Source organism: Gobio gobio (genome assembly GCF_949357685.1).
Source record: "Gobio gobio genome assembly, chromosome: 2".
In the NCBI taxonomy this organism is placed as follows: domain Eukaryota; kingdom Metazoa; phylum Chordata; class Actinopteri; order Cypriniformes; family Gobionidae; genus Gobio; species Gobio gobio.
In genome coordinates this window covers 31,975,784-32,000,819 of record NC_137098.1, presented here as the reverse complement: position 1 = coordinate 32,000,819, position 25,036 = coordinate 31,975,784, and the positions used below count along the sequence as shown (strand labels likewise).

Here is a 25,036-nt window from a genome sequence, read left to right as displayed (position 1 = left end):
TCTAGTTTGATCTGGACTGTTTATATTCCAAATTCATGTACAATCCAACCTCAAGCAATCTGTTGTTATCGCTATAGTTCAAATCCTGATCACTTCAAAAACCCGATCAGAAGTCAATATAAACCCCCCTAAAGTTCAGAATGAGTTCAGAACTTAAACGGAAAGAAATATCACTCACCGTATGCATGTTCTCGTTCATCGAGATGAAAAGTGAGGTTCGCATAGGGCTCAGAGAGGAATCTAGACTACACGGAGTACACAGACGTGCGCGTGCATTTGGAGACCATTGTGAGACCATAGTGCGTGAATGAGCTCACTCGCTTTTTTTTTTTTTTTTGCTTTTTTTGAATGAAGAGAAATACCTGGAGAAAGTAGAAGCGTTCCCAGTATTTAAGGGTGGGGGTTGAACTTGACTGCTGAGAAGTAAAAGGAGGGCTGGCATCCCACAAACTAGTTTCGCACAGACAGAACACGATGTTCTGTAGATCTTCACATTCAAGGGAAGAATGTACGTAGTTTTGCTAACACAATACACGATTTCAGTATGTTGTGTAATAAAGCAGACTGTAGTGTTTTCTCATTCTTTATATTCGGCTATTTTATAAACACGCTCCGTGTGCTTAATTGACTGGACACCAGGGCTTCTTAGATACAGCAGTGTCATTTCTGTTGGTGGAGAGCACAGCTTTCCCCGCCAGCAGCCTATCACTGTGCTATTGACCCGCATTGACGTCATTAGGTTTCCCTGGGAAACGCAGAAATTCAAAAATAGTATCAAATTAATTCAGCTGACAAAGAGAGGGGGCGGGGCCCTGGGTAAAACGGGTTTGATTGGGATGGGTAGTAGGTGGGGGCTCTTCTATAAGTGTGGCACTCAACTAGACTCGGTGTTACTACTGAAACGCCAAGCGAAATCTATCGAGGTGTAAGTCCAACTGCTAGCGTGTGACTGGTACCGTTTTTATTGTAGCAAAGGAGCTTAAATATTCTGTATTGGGGATCATGATTAGCCTACTTCTCGATCTAGTATTAGGCATAATCTTAAAATTGACATTATTGACTTTTTAAATAGCAATTCTTTACCATGGATGAATATAAATTGACATTGTTTTAATGGTTAATGTTATTACACCATATAGTAAGCAAAAAATACGTCTGTATGTTTATTGAATGTCATGAGGCTTCACAGCCACCTTGTGGTCAAACGCAGGATAGCATAAAGTATGGCATCGACCTCTTCAGCCAATGTTAAAAATTGGCCTGCAATCATATTAACAAGTCAAAACATATTTACAACATATCCATCCTGCATCCAAACTACCACTTTTTATTCATTTAAAGTTAGAAGTTTTCAAGGGGGTTGATTTTATAATGTGACCCATTCACAAAAGTTGTTGGGGGTAAACGCTTAACAAGAGACACACTAGCATGAATTATATGAATACTGAACGTGTGATTCAGGTTTAATTTAGTTAAATAAGAAAACAATCATAAACATGTCTTTAAAAACCTCATGTCCATTTCCAGTTTAATTTCTGAGGAACTTGTATGCTTAATTCACAGACTATTGACAAAAAAAATTTTATCTTGACTTTCTAAGTGTTATATATATAGAACAATACAGATCAAATTGGAGTGATTGGAAGTGTATTTTAGAACTTTAAACAAAATCTCCTTATTGAAGGTCCCTTTAAAAAAAAAAAAAAAAGACAATAAATATGCCACTAAAAACTCGTTATTGATCTTTCGTTTAAATATTTGCAGTGGCTCTGTCTTCAGCCTGAACGTTAGGGATTTATTCCATGTCAGCTGTATGAGTAGTTTGAAAGCAGTACAGTAAACGATCGGGGGAAACTCTCCTCTCCACATGTTTGCAGTAGTGGATATTTTTAGCTAAGAAAAAGCAACAGGAGGACAAACAAGATGCTTCAGCCTCCTTTGATGGCAGATACAAGGAAATCATCCGAGCATACAAGCCTAGATAACAGCAAGATGTGGCCTGAACTGTTACCATCAGCAATAACTAAATGGATGTGTAAAAGAAAGATTATAGTGTTTCTTTTAACAATCTGTAATCTGAAAAACATTTTAAGACACCCTTTATACACCTAGCAGCTATTGCTGAGAGAGGGACATATGGATATGGTGGGACTAAAAGATTCATTGTAGTATTTGTGTTATTGCAAAAAACAAAACAAAAAAACATTAGCATTCAAATACAGTCCGGCACATACAATGTCAGGCACGCGGAATCTCGACCCCAGCAAAAACATCCCTTTATAGGAACATCAAGATGTTTTATAAAAAATAAACAACCCTTAAGCCAAAAAACATAACATTTTCTTAAATATCTGAAAAAGGGTAACCGTTTTCATTGCTCAATTGAAAGCCAACCTTATAGACAGTAATGATATGGTTTATATTTATGAAATTAAGACAACAAATAGACGAACACTCTGTTCCTCACTGATAGCTAAGATTAAGGAGCATTTTCAAGTTATGTGTGTGTGCGCACGTGTGTGTTCTCAGGGAGCTCGCCGGTCCCTCTTGGAGAGGAGGTAGCACTGGATGGTACGCAGACGGTCTTTGGCTGGCCCAAATTCTGGCTGGAGTTTTAGAGTAGACTCATACCATTGCATGGCCTTCTCAAATTCCTCCTAAGAAGATATCATTTAAGTATTTATTAAATACAGTCATCATTTAACATCAATAAAATACTTCATAATGATATGTTTAAAAAAAACACTAACCATAGCTATATAGACGTTTGCCAGAGTAAAATGATTAACAACAAAGTGAGGAGCAATTTCCACTGCCATACGCGCCACAGTCAGGGCATCCTCCCATAGTCTCGCATTTTGGAAGATGTTGGCAAGGCTGATGAGAGGCACATCCTAGCAGAACAGGAACAAACATTTATGGCTTGCAGTAAGGTTTGCTTCTGTACAAGCCAACCAATGGAGAAGAACTTTCTGAGACTGTAAGACCCCGATATACTCCCGGCAAAGTTTTTTTTTTTGTTCTTCCCTTAGGTGTAAAAAGAAATTTGAAATGCCTTTGCAGCGATATACTATTAGCAAACATCCCAATGCCACCCACACTGCTGAGAGCGGCGTTTAGATGAATATGCAAATATGTGCTGCGCGCTTTCCTCGCAATGGCAAAATAAACACACAACAAAATAACAGCGGCAGGAAAACAGCAGTTAAGAAAGCATCTGATCATAGCGATATGGATTTGTTCGCACAAGCTCCGTAATTCAACACTCGTAAAGTCACGTCACGTTTATTTACACTAACACTTCATACAATAGATTGCTTAAAATCAAGCAGCTTTACAATATTAAACATGAAAAAACTGTGTCAGGGTCTCTTTACGACTTCAGTTCCTACTATAAAGCAGCTCTCTAATCTGTTCATGCTTTTACTCATGGACGTCTGACCTCGACAGACTAAACAGAATATATGAACTGGAATGTTTCCACTTGAAAGAAGGCGGAGCCACAGAGTAGAGGTCTGCATGGGCTTTAAACTTAAGCCCGAACCCGGCCCGTTCCAGATATTGTTTAACCCAACCTGAACTGTTAAATTTTAAAGGGCATATTGCAGGTTAGAGTCAATGTATAGAAAAATTATGTAAGAACTAGATTTTCTTTAAAATATAAGCTACTTATATAAATACGTTACTAAGGCTTCTGGAGTCGTTTTTGTGATAAAATTATTTGCGCATCTGAAAATGCCAAAACAGAAGTGGCATAAAGGGAGGGAGTGCGGCCAATTTCAACAATAGGAAAACAATGGATCGCAATGACAGTTCGGACTTCAGACGCTGAGGAAATTGTAAATGTTTATTCATACTCAATGACGGACCACAGGCATACAATTATGAGCCTGCTTTGCGGCCAACACAGAGCCCGGGAAACAACTCCCTCTCGTGATGAAATCTAAAACGTTTTTTACAAACAGTCTAAGAAACAAATCACTTTATCTACTAAATTTGCCCTTGTGTCTTTTTAAAACATTTTAAATCCTGCATTAACTTTTCATATGGTATTTTCATACAAGGTTATATATTCATTTTGAAAAAAAATTAACCTGCAATATACCCTTAAAGACCGAACTCAATCCTGAAATCTGTCACTGTAGAGATGTATCGGCATTCTATCTAGGGCTGGGTGGATAAACAATATATCAAATCGCGATAAAATTGATGTCGATAACGATGATAAGCTCTGGACATTTTTACTCGATATGGATTAATCACCCCGCAGAAACGCGTCAACAGCCAGTTAGTCTGGAGATTTTAGCTTGCACGTCAAAGTACGCGCCCATTTCCTACTGCAAATTATAAGCTATTGGCAAAGAAAACTTGACACAAGGAGGTAAAATATTAATGAAAGCGGCGACAAAAGTAAAAACGAAAGTGAAACTAATCATCTAGAGATGACGAACAGTCTGTTTTCTACAACTTTCACTCAGGAGCAAAAGTCTGCCTTTAAATGTGACATTTATAATATATAAATTATCCATATTGATAATTATCTATATCGACTGATATGAAAAATGTTATTGTGATAACTTTTTTGGCCATATCGCTCAGCCCTATTTCTAGCTATCATAAGCTAGTCAGCTTTGTATGCCCTTACTTGGCATGTAACCACTGAGCTCTTTTTTTGGATGAAATAAGAATATATCGTACAAGGTTTAAAACATATAAACAGACATCAAGTAGTAGAAAAAAAATTTACTGCTGCATCCCAATTCACCATACTATGCCCTAAAAGTAAGTACTGTTTTTGTGAAGAAAAAGTACATACTTTTGAGTGTGTATCAGAAGTTTAAGCAAGCTTTGGGATATACTTCTTCGTCATATCCGCCATGTTTGCAGTTGAGGCAGCGCTGCTATTTGTTTTGCGACTGTGATGTGCACAGTTTACACTCATTCACTTTGCACACTCAATATTGTGTAGTAATTTTAGAGGTTTATGTATAATTTTGTGCTATCTCCTGGTTCACCTGTTATCCAGCACACAGTGAGTGCTACGGTGTCTGCCGAATATAATTTCTATTGGGTGGAATTCGTTGCAGTGCAGCTTTCCCTGCATTAATTGGCATTGTAATAAGTTTTCCCACAGCAATTAGTTAAGGTTTGAGTGGCATCTGCAGTGTTGTGACCAAAAGAGCATGTGAGAGCGGGGGCACAAGCGCAAAACAGTGTTAATATAAAAATATATATAAAGCCTATATATAAACATGCTCCCACGCTATTTCGACCACAACACAGCAGACGGCACGTAAACCTTAATATATTTAGTTACAAACCCGAATGCCACCCTGAAGCTATTTATGAAACATTAACCCGAACCCCGCAGATTAAGCATGGGTACCTCTACTACAGAGCACACCAAACTATTACGTAATTGCCACGGACCAATAGTAGTTCAAAGGTTTTACAAGTCAGAGCAAAGCTTTCTGGAAAGTTTTTGAGCCTGATTTTGTTCGAAATGACGTCAAACCAGTTTGTTCTTTAAATTTCGCTTGAAGTATGTCGGGGCCTTAATAGTAAGAGAATGAACAGAACCTTCATGTGGTGAGGAGCGTAGTTCAGAGCCTGGCGAAGGCAGTCGATGGCTCTCTTTCCCTGTCCTTTCACCCTCCAGTACAATGCTGCCATGCTGGACAGAACCCAGGACGTCTGATTCTAATGGATATACAAACAAACAGATCATGAAATATAACAAAATCGATCACTCTTTTCACTGATAAACTTTCCATTGAGTTGTTCTCAGCTAGAAATACAAACGGTCATAAAGTATATTTACATGCACAGTTATAATCGAGCCTGTCTGTCCTAGTATACAAAGGCCAATTTTTATCTGATTAAATTTATACATAATGGATGAAACCAAGCTACAAATCACATTATCTATACTACTGTTCAAAAGTTTGGGGTCAGTAAGATTTTCATTTTTTAAAGAAATTAATGATTCATTTATCAAAACTGACAGTGAAGATATTTATGTTACAGAAGATCTATTCATAAATAATACTGAACAAAAAAAGCAGCACAACTGTTTTTGGTATTTTTTAGGCATAAAATCAGCATATTAGAATGATTTCTGAAAAATCATGTGACTAAAGACAAAGTAATGAAGCTAAAAATTAGTTTTGCCATCACAGGAATAAATTAAATTTTAAAAATGTTAAAAAAAATATATATTAAAATAGAAAACCGGTTGCAAATTGTAATTATATTTCATGATTTTACTGTATTTTGAAAAAATGTACGCATCTTACTGAACTCAAACGTTTGAACGGCAGTGCAGGTCTGTTAGTCCGACATTGCAAAGAAAAATTTCAGACTAAAGCATTTACAAAAAAATAGCTTTAATCCAATTGAAGGCAACTTTTAAAGTGCATGTGACCGCACTTGTAGTTACATTCCCACAGCAGACAACACTCAGTGTCATACCTTTTCCAACACCTTAGCAATACGTGTTCCCACTTGTTCAAAAGACAGTGAGGGAAATTTATCTTTTCCCAGATTCTGCAACACCTGTGACGGAAGAACGAGAGTGAGCCAAGACAAGCCAGCCATCCACAAACATCAGAAGCGTTCACATTGGTCGGTCACGGATGTAAATAAGAGGGGGAAAAAGTACCTCTCTGAGCTGACTCTCTCCAGTATAGTGAATGCCTCCACGGTTGGCCACCCCACTCAGGTGGTCCAAAGTGTGCATACTGGCAGGGAGGTTGGCATTACACACCGGCTCCACTGCAGGTTCCTGAAGTGGAGTGGCAAAGTCTATATGCTCGGTGATACTGTGAGGAGTTTGGAATCATATGTTAGTGGAAAAGAGACAACTATGAAAGCATCCCAATTGTATTTTAAGAGTACAGAAGGGCACTAGGAATGATATCCTACTCTATGTTCTTGGCAGACACAGCCAGCCAGGTACTAGCCACAGTTGTGAGGTCCACACGACGTGTGCGCTGACATTCCTCGGGACCGGGCCAACCCAAACTGCTGTAATCCTTCCATCGCTCTGTAAACACAAAATATTATGTTGTCACAATGGCTTTTGCAGCTACAGTAATCACCTCTGTCTGTGTCAAATAAAGCTCAACAAAATAATATATATATATTAGAATCTTAAACATAACAAAAAGTAAAAATTAGAAATGTTGCATTGGAAACTATCTGAAATACAATAAAAAGTTGAAGTACTAAAATTATTAAATAATAAACTAAATAATCAGAAATATTATAGAAATATATAGAAGTATTAAAAATCAAAACAAATGAGCAATGTTGCTAACTGAAATAAAATTTAAGTTGAAGTGGAAGTACTAAAAATAAAATTAAAGTAAAGCTAAACAAAAATATTAAAAAAGAGCTAATAAAACAATAAAAAAGACAAAATCAAATAAATTAAAAATAAAACTGATAATTATATCAAATATAAACTATATAATTCAAAATATGAATATACTATAATTGTATCTAAATAATACTAAAATAGCACAGCTCTGTGTTGATAGACAAAGCACGCCATGTAGGAAGGCTGTTCATTCTCAGCACCTGAGGGTCCAGGCGAGGGGATTGTGGGCCCACTGATCTCAAGGATGGAATTGCTTGATTTTGATTCACTCTGAAGAACATCTCCATCTCCCACCCAACCCTCTGAGGTATCGGTTTTGGGCTTTTTCACACGTTTCACCTGGAATGTTATCTGAAGGGATAGAGCAGAACAGGAGAGTGTCAAATTCACTTCGATAATGAATGCAAAACATTCCTGAACTTTTCAACAGACAGACGTACCCATTCAGCTCCCTCATCATCCTCGCAGTTGCCAAAGCAGGGTCCTCCCCCTCTCGCCCCCATGACCCTGTCGTTTTTCAGCACGCGGATACCCCGTAGGTCCCCTGTCTTCCCGTTCATGTCCAGAGCCCCCTCAAATGCCCCTATCAGTTCTTCTCTCAGACGCCAGTCCTGTTCCTCTTCCTCCACCCCCTCAGCCTTTTGCCCTTCTCGGCCCCTCTCCTGCCCACTCGCCTCCCCTGAGCCGTTACTGTCCACCACCACCTCTGCACAACACAAGAGAATAAAAGAACACTGTATTAGAATCAAGAGTTAAGCAGAAGTCCTTGTTCAGATGATTTAATTCATTTATTTCCATGTGGATTGACATCAGCAATGTGATAATGGCTGTTTGAAATGAAATGCTACTGTACACCATGTGTCCTGCCAGCTATTGTTTAAAAATAGCAAGCGAAACAGCATGAAATATTGAACAGTATAAAATATGCAACCATAAATCTTTAAAATAGTAGTGTGCTATACTGCTGTATCACATGACCTCACTACACGGCATGTTTAATTTAGCAATGACAGGACAGTTATCATCTCAGAGACTTTTTTTTTCATTTACATTTAAATTGTCCATAAAGCTTGGGGAAAGTGGTTGTATTACTAAATTATTACACTGAGCTCAATGTTCGCATTTTCTGTGCGTTTTAATGCAGTTTAAGAAATATAGAATCTGTTGTTTTTTGTTTGAAAATCACATTTAAATATTTTAATGTACTGATAGCCCCGGTTTCTAGATTTGTTTTTATCAAATAATCAAAATGAGTCGAGAAAGACATTAAAAAAAAAATCACAGATTTAGTATGCTTAATATGGTACTATACTTTCCTGCAGTATAAGCCAGTCTAAGACCCTAAAGATGCAGTCACGTTTATTTTTTTTACGTTTAGTGGACGAATTCAAGGCATTTTAAGAGGAATCCACAAGACCAGGAATTTCATGTGAGAGAAAAATATTTCCTCACATAGATTTGAAAAGAAAGCTGCCTGGTTTTTTAAATGACTTTAGTGTAGCAATATAAGAAGATTGACAATAGACCTATTTAACCCCAATAATTTGCACAGAAAAAATTCACACATTAATGAGGTCAAATTCTGTCTGACAACTGTCGCAACAATTAAAACTCTCAGTGGAGACATACAGTCCAAAAGACCATATTGAATATCTGGGATTAAAAATGTAATTTAAACCTGAAAAAGAGAGATTCAGGATTTTTAACAATGTCAAAAAGAAATGCTATAACAAAAATATTGATGAGATATTTAAGATTAAGTCACTAAAGGAATAAATACACTTGTGACAATGAGTAACATAATTTGGTTCTATAATTTTGCTAGTGGTCTCAGACTTCTGGATGGAGTCTTGTGAGATCATCAAACACAAAGAAAGAAGCCCCATAAGCTCCATTATTAATCTTACTCTCAAAGAGGAGAGAGTCTTCTAAAGCAGACATGGGCATGGCATCAATGTCCCAGGCCTCTTGCCTGCCGCTGCTGCCCGAGTCCCAGTCCTCCAGCTCAGAGTCTTCCACTGCCTCACAGCCAGAGCCAGCTACAAACATAAACACACACACACACACACACACACACACACACACACACACACACACACACACACACACACACACACACACACACACACACACACACACATTGCTTAACTAACATTCAAATAAATATAACTGCATTATTTATATATATTTTTAAAAGTAACAAGTAGAAAAAACAGGCCACTTGGACACACATTCATCATTTGAACTGCTGTATAAGCGAGTGTGTTAGTTCAGAAGGGGTTGCCATATTAATCCCTAAATCAATAGTTCCCCCCAAAAAGAAGAGGACAATGAGTTCATTTTTGTCTGCAGAGCGCAGCGGCATCTAAATAAAGCCTGTGCTATTTTCAGTGCCCTGAATTATTGAGGACACGATTTCGCTATTTCAAAGTCTCTCTCGCTCAGAAGAGTGCCAGGGGAGAGAGAGCTGAGCTACAGAAGGGGAGCAGTGCAGGATGCTGAGGAGAAGAGAAAAGGGGAGCAGGAGAGAGGGAATGGAGCAAACCCAGAATAGAAGATGCAACGGTAAAGAGTCTAAAATTGGCTCAAAGATTACAGTGCCTGGGCTATAAAAAGAGCGCCAAGCGCTCTGCAGCTGAGGTTGCAACACCAGGGAGAAGGAAAGAGTAAGTGATGGAGGGAGGTGAAGTGGGGTAGCTGTCCAGGGGGAAAACTCTTGGTTCAGTGATGGGAGGGTCCTATGGGTTTACATAGGAGGCTACTTACATGGACAGGCCTGGTGCTGGAGATTGTAAAGAAAGGGGTAAAACTGGAGACAGCGCATTAGAGGCAGGCTGGCACGACACTGGGGACAGTGAACTGTGAGAGTCAGGGCCCGACGAAACACTGCCAGAGCGCCAGTCAGGTTTCCCTGAGAAAGGTGAACGTTGACCAGACTTAATAGGGTGTGAGGCTGGTGTAAAAGAGAGAGAGGGAGAAAGACACTGTTATGTCACATAATAAACTTTTTTTTCTTTGATTAATAAAGCTTTTGGTGGGGGCATCTTCTGAAAGAGTCACAAGTAAGAAAAGAAAACGTACATCCAAATTAATTTCATTATTACATTTATACTAGGACTGTCAATTAATAATGTTAGTGCAATTAATTCCAAAGAAAATTGTGAAAAAAATGAATGCCACCAAATGAATGAAATTTGAAGTGCCACCTGCCTGTCTTTCCAAGTACGTAGTAAGCTAACAATCAACTAGCCACACTAAAACACCTCTCGGGCAGCTATTTTAGTCATGCGTCTCTTTAAATAAGAAAACATCAAAGCTCACCAAGCTTACGATTAAATTTCATATTTGAAATCACCTATAATAATACTACCTCATAAATGTTGTTTCTTAAGCTCAAATTACATTAATAAAAGTACATATTTCAGGTTGGTACAGTCAATGCACACGTGTCAAGTTTCTATGGGAGTCAGAGCATTAACAGCAAGCTGAAGTGACGCAATGACTTTAACAACTTCTGATTGGCTCTCTTATTTAGAAGGCAAGACATATTTCTCCATATTGCATGTTGCAATTTCCTCCATTCATTGTGATATGAGTGAACTGTCTTTGTAAATCTATAGTCTTTGGTGGCATGTCAAAATAAGATCATCAACGAGCTGTCTACACTGAAAACACTGCAATCTAGTTACGTAATCACTCACAGTGTGTAGAGTGGGTGGTTGAAGTCATAAAGTCTGCACTGTAGATATATGTGGCGTCGTTCAACGTTCGACATTGTAGATCAGTGTCAGTACATACCTCTGAGTGGTTGATCTGCAGGGCCTGTTGCAGCAGATCATGGGCCTCGTCATGCAGGCCGTAGTGCAGCAGCAGGTTGGCAGTGTTGACCAGAGGCATGTCTCTGTGCTGAGGAGGGGCAGAATGGAGCGCCTGACGCAGACACACTAAAGCTTGTGTGCCATTTCCCTTAGCACGCCAGAAAAGACCTGCCTCATTCTGTATCATCCACAGCGGCCCACTCATCTGAGAGAAAGAGACTTTCCATTTGATCTTGTTTTTACTGTCACATTCCTATTTTTTTGTTGTTATTCAACAACCAATTATAAGCAGCTAAAAATTTCTTAGATGTGAATCCAATCCAAAATGAAACACCTGTCATTATTTACTCACCTACATTAGGTTCCAATATTTTTTCAGTGAAACACACATACACATAATTTTTTTTAAAGAATCTTCACATAGAAATGTTCTCTATCAAGACGGTGACCATGTGCTGTTCAGCTCCTAAAAGGTCAATTTAGCACTATAAAACCAACATTGCGTCAACTTGTACCATATAAATATGTTTTTTAAAAATAAATTAATACTTTTATTCAGCAAGGATACATTAAAGTGATCAAACGTGACAGTAATTACATCTTATTTCAAATAAACCCTGTTCTTTAAAACTTTCTATTAATTAAAGAATCCTGAAAAAGAAGCATCACTGTTTTCACAAAAATATTAAGCAGAACTATTTTCAACGCTGATAATAATAAATGTTTCTTGAGCAGATAATCAGCATATTAGAATGATTTCTGAAGGATCATGTGACACTGAAGACTGGAGTAACAGGAATAAACTACATTTTAAAATCGATTTTAAAAGATATCAGTGATTATCAGTAAATTTGGGTTTGTTCCTCATGCAAATCAGAACACTTTATTTCATTTACACTACAGCGACTCGGTTTTATAGTGATGTTTTTGTCCTTTTCTGAGCTTAACAGTCCACAGTAACTATGAACTCTCATTGTAAAGAAAAAAAACCCATGTAAACATTCTTAGCAAAATGATTAGTATATGGGTGTGGGTGTTTTTACAATCTTAATTAAAATATTCATTTTACAGTTCAATGGAGTAATTTGGTCCACAATTATCTACAAAGCAAATTGTAACCTTGATTCTTTACCTTGTCCAGAGCCTGACCAATCAGTGCTCCAGTTTGCTCCAAACTCCTCCCACCACTTCGCTTCAGCAGCACCTGCACAAAACACGCCACACAGAATGACTCACCTGAGAAAACACAACACTCCTACATACCAAATAACTCCCACTACTTCATCTACCTGCGCAAATACAGGGAGTGCAGAATTATTAGGCACGTTGATTATCTGATCATATTTTTTTTCCAGGCACATTTGACCAATTCCAAACCACAGTAATCCTAATAACTACTATTGATTTAGTATTTAATAATGTATAAGTGATATATAATTGTTCATGAAGGCTGGAAATGAAAATCACCTTATATTCAGGTGTGCAGAATTATTAGGCATGTTTTCTTTTACAGATAAATTGAGCCAAAAAAGAGATTTAACTCAGACTGAAAAGTCAAAAAGTATTAAATGCCCATGAGAAGGATGCAATACTAATGCAATACTAGACATTGCAGTTAAGGCATGACCATTGGACAGTGAAATGCTCGTTGGGTCAGCAGGATCTGACAAAAACAGGTGGCGGAGAAAAGACACCTGTTAACTGCAAAAGAATTAAGAATTAAGGTGAAGAATTAAGGGTGAAACCATCAGGAACCCTTTAGTCTCCAGCGCCACCATTTTCCAGAGCTGCAACCTACCTGGAGTCTCCAGAAGTGCAAGGTGTCAGGATCTCAGAGACTTCTAAAAAATGACCCCCACTAGATAAGAATCACAAGCTGAAGTGTTGTAAAATACATGAAGCCTGCTTTTTTATAGGCTTTATAGGTTTTATAGGTTGAGAATGACTCTTGAAGGACCAGCACCACATCCTCTAGTACCACTGTTTGAAGAATTCATCTTCCAGAATCTGGCAGTACGTTTTGGGAGTTCATTTTAGTCCATCCTGAAGTCCGTTTTGCAGAGATGGACTAAAAATGAACTCCCAAAACGTACTGCCAGATTCTGGAAGATGAATTCTTCAAACAGTGGTACTAAAGGATGTGGTGCTGGTCCTTCAAGAGTCACTCTCAACCTATCTGTCCATAAAGCCTATAAAAAAACCTTGTTCATGTATTTTACAACACTTCAGCTTGTGATTCTTATCTAGTGGGGGTCATTTTTTAGGATTCTTTACCTAACTGAAGTCTCTGAGATCCTGACACCTTGCACTTCTGGAGACTCCAGGTAGGTTGCAGCTCTGGAAAATGGTGGCGCTGGAGACTAAAGGGTTCCTGATGGTTTCACCCTTAATTCTTCACCTTAATTCTTAATTCTTTTGCAGTTAACAGGTGTCTTTTCTTCACCACCTGTTTTTGTCAGATCCTGCTGACCCAACGAGCATTTCACTGTCCAATGGTCATGCCTTAACTGCAATGTCTAGTATTGCATTAGTATTGCATCCTTCTCATGGGCATTTAATACTTTTTGACTTTTCAGTCTGAGTTAAATCTCTTTTTTGGCTCAATTTATCTGTAAAAGAAAACATGCCTAATAATTCTGCAAACCTGAATATAAGGTGATTTTCATTTCCATCCTTCATGAACAATTATATATCACTTATACATTATTAAATACTAAATCAATAGTAGTTATTAGGATTACTGTGGTTTGGAATTGGTCAAATGTGCCTGGAAAAAAAATATGATCAGAAAATCAACGTGCCTAATAATTCTGCACTCCCTGTATCTCAGGTAAACTAAAGGTGTGGTACAGAACTTCTTTTAGACTGAAAGTGTTGGCAGCTGGCTCATACCTCTGCAGCATGTGGGTCAGGCAGCTCCTTCTCTAAGGCCCAGGCCAGAGAGTCCAGTGGGTCTCTAGCGGTGACAAGACTTTTAAAGCTGCAGTCTGGCGTCTTTGCTGATGGTGGAGGACTTTTGCTGTTCAAGAGCATATTCAGAGTCCTGGTAACATGACACCAATAACAAGCTCATTGATTAATACAGTTCAGATAAATAAAATACAACAGATTCCGGTTTCCAGACAAAATGATCAATCTTCCTGCCCTTAAAATAGCATCAAAATAAATGATATTACATCTTGAAAGGTTATGCTGCTATACATCCTGTTTGTGATCTTGTGCTTTATACTGATGAAATGTAACATAAGAGTTAATGTTACACTTCCACATGTCTTACTTAAAGTTGCGGGACTCAGGGGGCAGGAAATAGGTGGGAAGTAGGTGCACAGGGGGAATCGTGGGGAATTGTTGTGCACAGTCTGACCTCCTGGGCCACAGCACCGTCTGACTCTCCTGTTCACACACAACCAGAGAGAATGTGACCTCTACTGTTAGATATACAGGACAAGACATATGGTGCTTTCACACCAATTACAGTAATTACTAGATGTTTATTTATTTGTCTTACTGAGTAGGAAATTTGTAATTAGTTATCCAAATCTATTAAATTGTATTGTAGCCTGTTTTTTGTTGTTTATCTTTCAGATTATGCTTGCATAATTAGGACATTAACAATAGACAATTATTGGAATTATTAAACAGAAAAATTCTGAGAAAACTACATTTTACTACTGAAGCTGCCACAATTTTGAGCGCTTTCTCATGGCGTTGCAATGGTCAGGTGACACTCCGAAACTGAAAGCTCTCAAAAAATTCAAGAAGTTATAATAGCAAGTTCTCAGAGGTTATGACTTTTTACAAGTCAGAATAAACCTGTGTGTTCTAACATACACTGATCAGCCACAACATTTAAACCACCGGTCTAATATAGTCCCCATCGTGCTGACAAAACAGCTCTAATTCATCGAGGCATGGACTCCACAAGACCTCTTGTGTCCTGTGGTATCTGGCACCAATACATTAGCAGCAGATCCTTCAACTCCGGAAAGTTGCAAGGTGGGGCTTCCATTGATCGGATTAGTTGGTCCAGCACGTCCCACAGATGACCAATTGGATTGAGAACTGGGGACAACATGGTGCATTATCCTGCTTAAAGCGACCACTTCCACCAGGAAATACCATTATCATGAAGGGGTGTACATGGTCTGCAACAATGTTAAAGTAGGTGGTATGTGTCAAAGTAACATCATCCACATGAATGCCAGGCACCCAAGATTTTCCAGCAGAACATTGCCCAAAGCATCACACATTGCCCAAAGTCAATCTGCTTTCTTCCTATATTGCATCCTGCTGCCATATATTCCCCAGGTAAATAACACACACGTACCTGGTCATCCACCTGATCTAAAAGAAAACGTGATCCACCAGACCAGGTAACTTTCTTCCATTGCTCCATGGTCCACCACTCAGTGGTTTTAATGTTGTGGCTGATCAGGGTATATTTATTTTTATATTATATATATATATATATATATATATATATATATATATATATATGCATGCATGTAAATATGCAGATAATGAGGTGCACACGAAATTCTTCCCAAAATTACTTCCCATGCATTTGTGTTAATTAAATAATTAGGCAAACTCAGTTGTTTTCAGCTAACCATAAGAGTGTATATCAGCTCTACTGACCATATTTAAACCCATTTTACAGATTTTTTAACACACAAACAAACACACATCAACACTCTCTTACGTCAGTGGAGGTGATCTCCTTGTCCCAGTGGGCTGCAGGTACCCGTCCTAAGGACACAGTGTAGGACTGCTGAGGACTGTGACTCTCATTCACACTCAACTCGGACACAAGAGCAACACTGTTGGCTATTGACACCTCCTCACCGAACTACAAACACACACACACATAACATGTCAGACAGAGAAAAAGGAGATTGACATCTAAAGCAATATCGCACAAGCAGGAGTGCTGTTATACTGAATATCAACAACATTATTGAGTGAAAAACTGAAACTGTTTTATAAATAAGTTAGTTTCAGCTAATCAGATCAAAAGGGTTGAAAACAGCTGCTATAGACAGCTGTGCTGTGGTGTTTGCATATAAATGCGTCTTTGCAGTGTGTGGACACAAGCATCCTACAATGATAAAAATCCTTTCACTCTTTTTTTTTTTAATTCTCAAAAAGCCTATACACTCTCAATAACCAAGCCTTTTAAATTGTCATGCTCCGCCCACAACTGCTGACGGACTGTCCCATATTAGCATATTTATGCCCTCAGCCAGTTGTACACTGTCCGCCAAGGCAGCACTTCACGTGTCTACACGCCCCACGGAAGAGGGGGTGGGGTGAGCAGTAGCTCATTATCATTTAATGAGACGTGCACCGAAATGGGTCGCTGTGAACAGAGCTGTTTTTGAGGAGGTAAAAGGGGAATTTTTTACACAAACATTGAGGAATTTTATTGAGGAATTTACATGAAGACCCTAAAGAACCATACCAACTTTTGGAAACTGGGCATCCGATGACCCCTTTTAGAGTCTAAACTGGTTCAATATTTAGTTTCACTATTAAAGTCCACGAGAAACGGAAGTTGCGACTGACTTTACTTTTCAGAGTGAAACGGAATATTGAATGAGATAAATAGAGGGTGTGGCTCGCTTTTTCCCTCTGAGAATTGATTGGATCTAGAAAAGTAGGCGTTCCATTAATGTTCTACCCAAGCTGTAAAACTGACAGCATCAGAGAAGGAAGGCCAATCCAGCGGGGAAGTACATTTTCAGATTTTGATTAAAGATTACAAAGACAAAAAAAAAGATAATTTGTGGATTAACAAGACTAGTAATGTGTGCCAAAAAAGAAAATAGGGTCAAAAATGTGATTTCATGTCGACAAAATGCACACAATAATTCAAACATTGTGTTTTCAGTCTGACCTGAATGTAGTGGACATTTTCAAACAGTTCTCCACGATGATACCGTACAGGCAAGTCAAAAGGGCAGTGCAGGGTGAACTTCTGCTGGCCCATATGACACATTTGGTGATTTCCTGAAACAAAACATCACACAGGCCTGTTATGCGCATTCATGCGAGCAACAAGGAAAGACAATAAACAAGATCTGGCAGGCTTGCGAAACTTGTTTATCCAGTATATTGTACAACCTTATTTGGGACCTTGAGTTTGTGGGTCTATGTTACAGAAACTGTATGAATGGAATTGAAAGGTGAAGATATGCAGTCTAACCAAGTTGTGCTTCTTTAGCCATCTGGGTCTCGTGGATGATGTTTCGCAGGATTTGCTCCTCCTGAATGAGCTTGTGCTTGTCCAGCATCTCCTGCTGCCGCAGGTAATGATCATGTTGCTTCTGGTACTCCTTCAGTTCATTCAGGGTGCGTTGCAAAGACCTGCACAAAGAGCGAAAGATGATGTGAGTTGACTTCAAACTTGCACAGCATTTTTTGAGAATAAACTAAAATTAATTTGTGCCTCCTTCCTTGTCATCAACATGAGAACAATTGTAAGCTATTTATTATCACTGCAAATGTTTAAATCTAATATAAAAAAAAAAAAAAAAAAATGTATTTGTTGTAACTACCAAAATATTGTAAGAAACAAGAAGTCTGTCAATATTTACATATTTTATGTATTTAACATAATATTTACAGCACCATTTGTGGTTCTTAGTCTGTAAGACAACTTCCACAAAAAACAAGTCAAACTTCATGCTCAATCATACCTCTAGTGTGAAAACAACATCATTTAATGCCTATTTTACAGGTTCCTTTTTTTCCCAAAGGACTCAAATTTTCAGGCCAAGGACCCATTTGTGGATAGAAAAAGAGCATATCTTATATAATCGTATTTTTAGCCTTTATACATACATATAGAAGCATATTAATGTACAGTACCGTTCAAAACGTTCTTTAATGATTTTAAAAGTAGTCTCTTATGCTGACCATGGCTTCATTTATTCAAAATATGTTCAATACAGTAATATTGTAAAATATCATAATTTAATCGATTTTAAAATGTAATTTATTGCCGTGTTGGCAAAGCTGAATTTTTTGCATCATTACTCCAGTCTTCTTCAGTGTCACATGATCCTTCAGAAATCATTCTAATATGACGATTTGCTGCTCAAGAAACATTTATTATTATTATCATATATTGAAAACACTTAAAATGTTTGTGGAAACTGATTTTTTTTTTCAGGATTCTTTAACGAATAGAAAGTACAACAAAAACAGGATTTATTTGAAACAGAAATCATTTGCAAAATTATACATTTCTTTACTGTTTCTTTTGATGAACTGAATGCGTTCTTGCTAAAATTGTAAATTTCTTTTAAAAAAACTTTTGAACGATAGTGTATTTACATACTTTGTTATGATGCTTACTTTGCTCATTTTACTTTAATTTATTGCATGCTATTGTGGGAGGGGCATAGGCACATTTAGCTGGATTTTAACTTAAGATGGGTGTTTCTACCGCACACTGCCGGTATAGGTAACTGACCTAACACAAAACATATATCTGGGAGTATTAGCAAAAATGTATTTGAATATACATTAAATATTACAATACATACAAGCCCATATTACTATATTGCACAAAACTGAAAAAAAATCCAATGTTTAACATGCATCATCTTGCTCGGAGTGAGAGTAAATGCTTGGAAATAAAGCTTCATGTCTTTAAATCTATACGCAGTCAGTGTTATGTCTGAATAAGTTGTAACGCATGTATATTATTTCCTGATGTCTTTTTGTTGACCAACATCCACTTCAGACTTGGAAATCTTGGAAACTGTTAAAAAGATACAGATCAGCTTAAATTCTATGGCTTTTTACTAGCATGACAGTTTGCATATGAATTAAATATTATTTGTATATATTGTTGAGTATTATTATTATTATTATATTATATTATAATATAACCAATGTTTACGTTGTTGTCTTTACTGCATCGAAATGCATGCTGTTAATGAAAACACTGTTGAATCATTTAGTTAGTATAAAAATAAAATTATTATATATAACACAACAATTACATAACCACAGCGAATACACGTACACGGCGAATTAAGTTTTATTATTTCAGAAGAACATTTTTACATTTGTAATATAAATGCTGAGGTGTCTTGTCCATCAGCTGATCTGATATTCGCTAGTGTAACGAAGATGAATGCAACTGCACGGGAAATTCCCGACTTTAAACAAATAATTATTTAAATATTTAGGAAGTTTGCATTGTAAGAATACACAGGTAAACTTCAGATATAAAAACGCTGACTTATTAGGTAATGGTTTCTCATTAAAATCAGATGATTTCCTATTAATTCAATAGACTGTGAAGGAATACGGGGGAATACCAATATGGTGGCTTCACTTTTTATGACGTCATGAGAAATCTAGTCATTTATATAAATCAGTGGTTTGAGACCTGCAGTACAACCAAAGGGGTCACGGATCCCCTGTTGAACAGCTCTGCAATGATCCAAAATGAATTCCTCATCATAAACAGAGTGTAGGGGGAAGTTATTAGCAGAAATATGGCATGAATGAAAGAGGAGCCACTCATTACCAGAAACAAGGTAGAGGGCTGCATTGGGATTGAGTCCCGCCGGGTCCCGCGGGACCCAACGTAAATCTCGCGGGAGCGGGCGGTTTGAATTTTGCTGCGGGCGGGAATGGGCGGCTAAAAAAAACACAGCGGGAATCGGCGGGATAGGGAGGTTGCCTAACGACATGATGGAGAAGATGTCAATAGATGATGTAGAAAAGAACCTCAAACGAGGTATTTATAGCACAAAACCTAAGCAAGGAAAGTCTGACATTTGGAGAAGTTTCTCAATTGTTTTGGTAGGCAAAATCATGCGGTATAACGTTATATGTATCCACATATTGCGCAGCTGGCAAATACATAGCTACTTGATCATACCTCACCAAAAACGCTCAGCACTCCCTGCAGGTCAAGTTGACTGTCTGGGTTTTTTTGACAAACAATACATAGAAGTTTAGTGAGTGGAGATGGATTGTTTCTAAATGTCCGTTTGCTATTTTGTGTTCACATTACGTTCTGTTGAAGCATGTTTTCTCAGGTTTCCTTTCAGCCGGTCACGTTCGACGGAATTGGGATCTGTTTTTTGTTTCTCAATCTGTTTTTCTGTTTTGCAAAGCAGTCTATTTTTATGTGCAAAGTTTTTGATAAAAACGAAATTATATTTGAATGTATTTGTCTTTTTTTTTTGTACATGCAGGCCAGGGAAACGAAACAAACAACCCCATGAATCTCTTTAATAATATCAATACAAATACGTGTTCTTTTTTTTCCCTGTGGGACATGAGAAGACACAAAATCAATGCATCTCTATTATTGTGCGGGAATAAATTCTCAGAGTTTTGCGGGTGCGGGCGGGAGTGGACATACATATTGCGGGAGCGGGCGGGAGTGTAACACATACGTTGCGGGAGCGGGCGGTCATGGTCAGAAATTCGGCGGGTGCGGGCGGGAGCGGGATGAAGAAAACAGTCCCACGCAGGGCTCTAAAACAAGGCTACTCCATAATACTCTGAAGGTTTTCCTAATGAGAGTAATTGCACAGAAAAAGAGAGACAGTCAGTCGCCACCATCCATGAGAAAAGGAATGTTACCGGTGTTGAGCCTCAAGCCGCTGCTCCAGCTTTTGCTGACAGAGGACGGCATGTTTCCTCCTCAGGGCCTGTTCAAAGCCTGGCTGAGCCTGCAGGGCCTGCTCATAGCACAGCACCGAGTGATTATACTCCCCCAACATCTACCAGAGAGACAGGAGGAAGTGGAGAGATGCAAAAGGAACTGTGTCATTTGATGTAAACAAGGAAATCAGATAAACTCAAAACTGACATTTCCTGTCCAGCAGAAAGTGTGCGCACAGAGGATTATGAGGAAGTTCAAAAACATTCTAAAAATGTATTTATGAAACCATCCATCCCTCTTCTTCACAGCGCTGCACTCACAGCATAAATGTTGCCCAGGGTGTAATGGCTGGTTAGCAGATCGGTGGTGAGATCCAGAGCCGCATGGGCAAGGATGGCTGCGTCAGCTGAGAAGTGTGCTCTGTGAAGTACGTTCGCCATATTGACGAGAGCAATGTCTTTGTGCTGCCTGCAAAAGAAGTGGAAATACATGCAAATTTATGCAAAACAAGATGACACAACGTGTGCAGACCTTTGTGCAAGTGGTTGAGCATGATTTCACAGTTGATATGCTATGCATTTGTATCCATGTGTCATTTCCCATTACCTAGGAGAAAAATGGAGGGCACGGACCACACAGTCCACAGTTCGCTTGGGTTCATTCTTCATCCGCCAGTAGAAAGAGGCCAAGTTATAAAGCACCCATGAAGAGGAATTCTTAAAGTGAGAAAAAGAAAGATGGTCATCATTAATCTTCAGGGATGACCATTTCAGATGACTTCTTTGAGTCTTTAAGACTGCAGTCATTTAGGAAAAACTGAACCATAGAGGAAATTAGCTCCCACTAATACATTTCAATGACTTTTTCAGTTAATCATTATATAATGCTACATATTTAAAATAAAAGCTTAATAATAATAAAAGCTTGATAATAATAAGAACTAGACTGGGTAAACCCAGCCTGATCTGCCGGCGATTTGATTTCGCCCTGCAACAATGCAAGTCTGGAAACCTCTACATTCATTTCTACTGTTTCTGTTACACTTTTGCAGGAACCAATCACAGACTGGCTTATCCACTTGGCGTGTTATTGGCAGGTTTAACACGATGACGGATAGAGAAGCGATGGGTCGTTGCCGTTGATAACGGGTCTGATTGGTTGAAGGACTATTGTGTACAGAGTCATTTAATTTATGCTCGTTTATCACGCCTCTTGTGCAGTAGAAAATACATAGTCTCCCCAGACCAATGTTCAATCTTAAATTGAGCTTGGTCTGGTGATAGCCAGACAAAATAAGAACCATAATTGAGTACTAAATCAGAATATTAGAATTATATCTGAAGGATCATTTGACAAGGTGAAGGTAATTAATTAATGGTTAATTTGTTGGCTAATTATATTTAGTGTAAAGCCATAAAAGTTAAATCCATCATAAAAAGAGGCATTGGGAGGATATATACGCTGTGAAAGAATGAGGAATGCTCATTTAATTTTCACTCAACGCCTCTTTCCTTCTTGAGGACAATCCTTTAAGACATCCCACCGCGTGGAAACAACACTGCTCTACGGGGCATCACATGTGGGTGTAGTGGGCTGCTGCATCTAACCAATTTCAGAGCAATATCTTCTGCAGTGCAATCATTAAGGTACAAATACTATCAGAATAGCTGGTGTCCTTATCCAGCATCACTGAAACCAAATGCTGAAGTGGGATGATCTTGTGTTATGAAGCTTTACCGTAGTATAGGAGAATAAGCCAGGACTCAGTACATTTTACTAGATTTACATTTGTATTTCAGGTACTCTTCTGTCAGGCGCAGTTTCAGTAAAGAGTGCTTGAGAAAAAAACGTTGTCCTTATTCTGGCTACATGTCAGTTAAATTACTCAATAATATATAATAATAATTTTTTTAATAAAAAATCTCTCACCTCAGAAAAACTAACTTTCCTGTCCTGTCAGGCGTTATACTGTATATCACTTTATTATATATAAGGAGCGAATTAAATTCCGAGCGTGCAACGTCGTACTTACGAAATGACCAAAAAACCTTAACCAAAAATACCACTTTACTTTTAATATTTTTGATGACTGTGGTGGCTTACTAACTTTACATACTTTTTAACATAACATAAACTACTTTGGGACTGCCATTTAATAGTATTACCTTATTATACTGTTGTTGTTTTCAGTGTTAGTGATATTCTTACAATTGATGTGTCTGTTAAGTAAAGTGGAATTGTACTTGTGTGTTTGTCAACCATTTTGAGGAATACATTTGTTTAAATTCCTAAAAATCTGGGTCGCTGCTTAATGACCATGGGAAAATGTGGGTCCAAAGGTGAAACCAGTTGAGAACCACTGCCATGAGAAAATATTTGCTTTGAGTCACAAAGGTGGCTTCCCTCATTGTGCATATTGATGCTGCTTGCATATTTACGAAGAACAAACATATTACATTATAGGAGACAAAGATTTCCAGACATAACAACAAAGATTTCTAGTCACTATAGAAGACTTTTCCAGGCCTAGAAATCAGAACTGTAGCATTTCAAGGATTTCTATGATTGTGGGAACCAGAAGATTATAAATCAAGCAAATCAACTTACTCTTAGTAGGGCCTGGTGTATCTGATGCCCAAGCTCATCCATACTCTGCCCCAGCTTAAGAGGCAGGGAGGTAAAGATTGGGTCATCCTTTGAAAGCAAGGGGGATGTTAGGTTTATCTTCTCTTGGACACCCTGAGAGGGAAAAAATCAAAGCGTCAAAGACAATGAGGGTACATGTGAGAGATTAAGAGAAAGATATACATAAGGGTGCAGCTTAAAACACTCACCCTGAGGTGCTGAAATGCATGAATGCTATAAGGAAGATCAAGAATTTTTGCGCAGTCAGGTTTTTCCAGGTCTGGAGGTAGAGGTGACATCTGATCCAAAAAATCCTCCGGACTGGAGAACCACAACAACAATCAAAATGGAATGACGTATATGATAACAACAACTGAAATGTTCATTACATTATAAAAAACATTTACTCCATAAGCAGACAACACTCACTTTATGTCTTTGCTTTCCAGGGATATAAAAGTGCCATCATAGAGATCCAAGTCTCCCAGAGGAACTTTAGCTGTGACACAGTCAGCATCTTCTTTGTAATGCCTCTGCTCTAAACCAGTATCCCGGTCCTCGTTCTCTTCAATGTGAATCTTCTGAGCAACTAGTTGCTTCTGCAAAACGAATAATAACTTACAGTCAGACTAAGAGTTCATGCGCTTCGCATGTTTACTTTAGAGCGGTCTTCTTCATGAGACAGCACATTATAAAAGAGCCTTTTAGGTTATGTTGAATGTGAGGCTTCACATCACCTCTAACTTCTTGAGGTAGTTCACACGAGTCTCTTGTTGCATGAAAAGAACTAAATGGTGGGGATGTTTCAAGTTAAGAGGAGAGTCCACCTGAGAACGAAAGAGCATGTGAAAGGCAAAATCAATGCGCACACACACGCTTAGAGCAAGAGTCACTATCTGATAGATATTCGGTCACAGGTTAGATGACATCAAGAAGCCAAACCAGGCTGATGATTTGAATAGTATTATTGAATAAGCACACAAGAGAGCGCTGTGATATGATAAGCAGCAGAAAACAGCTGTCAACACACGCATCTGCCTGACAGCTGTATAAAGCAGTGTTAGTGGGTTACAATCAGATAAGGAAGTGATTGTTGAGGCTCTCTCGTCTTTCTTGTCTTGTAAATATGATCTGGAGAGCGATGGAGCGACTAAACACGACACATTCGCTTACCTGCTGTTGGATTTTGCCGTCCTCCGTCACCACCCAGTGCGTCGTGGCTCGCACGGGCTCGGCCAACAGTACACAGATAAACACGAACGCCGATCCTCGGACGGACGAGATCCAAAAGCTTTTATTACTGGAATGATTGCCTATACTATTGCTCTTGTCATCCGCCATCTTTCTACCGTCTGTCCATTCGACCCTAAAGGTTCGCGTCATTCACCTCAATCTGCTTCCGGGGTACAGAGTGTCCCCGCCCCCGCGTGACCTAAAAACATTCGACAGACCGGTTTTATTTTTTCACGATGTCATCACAACAATCAAATAAATTTACCAAAGCAAACCATGGCGCTTCTGTGTTTTAAACGAATATGCATAATATATGTTGTTTTCTTTATTAAGTCAGAGAAC

General features: G+C 38.4%; 1 protein-coding gene across 1 annotated transcript; it reads right to left on the bottom strand.

Moving 5' to 3' along the window:
- Positions 1-1,090: 1,090 nt before the first annotated feature.
- On the bottom strand, positions 1,091-24,869 carry ttc17 (tetratricopeptide repeat domain 17). Its single transcript, XM_079811233.1, has 25 exons — positions 24,635-24,869; positions 24,199-24,288; positions 23,891-24,060; positions 23,671-23,782; positions 23,444-23,575; positions 21,443-21,552; positions 21,157-21,304; positions 20,815-20,954; positions 17,405-17,565; positions 17,096-17,208; positions 15,902-16,048; positions 14,477-14,592; positions 14,092-14,242; positions 12,332-12,403; positions 11,180-11,404; positions 10,148-10,334; positions 9,289-9,420; positions 7,822-8,087; positions 7,582-7,732; positions 6,925-7,045; positions 6,662-6,821; positions 6,472-6,555; positions 5,581-5,700; positions 2,751-2,894; positions 1,091-2,657 (listed from the first exon to the last, which is right to left on the bottom strand). The coding sequence occupies exons 1-25, from the start codon at positions 24,842-24,844 to the stop codon at positions 2,526-2,528; spliced, it is 3,594 nt and encodes a 1,197-aa protein (XP_079667359.1). The 5' UTR covers positions 24,845-24,869; the 3' UTR covers positions 1,091-2,525.
- Between the last annotated feature and the right edge of the window lie 167 nt (positions 24,870-25,036).

Coding starts and splice junctions, on each gene's coding strand:
- ttc17 (XM_079811233.1), bottom strand. CDS start 24,844: ATGACGCGAACCTTTAGGGTCGAATGGACAGACGGTAGAAAGATGGCG. Junction 17,209..17,404: donor GGCTAAAGAAGCACAACTTG/GTTAGACTGCAT, acceptor GTTTTGTTTCAG/GAAATCACCAAATGTGTCAT. Junction 6,822..6,924: donor GTGTCTGCCAAGAACATAGA/GTAGGATATCAT, acceptor AACTCCTCACAG/TATCACCGAGCATATAGACT.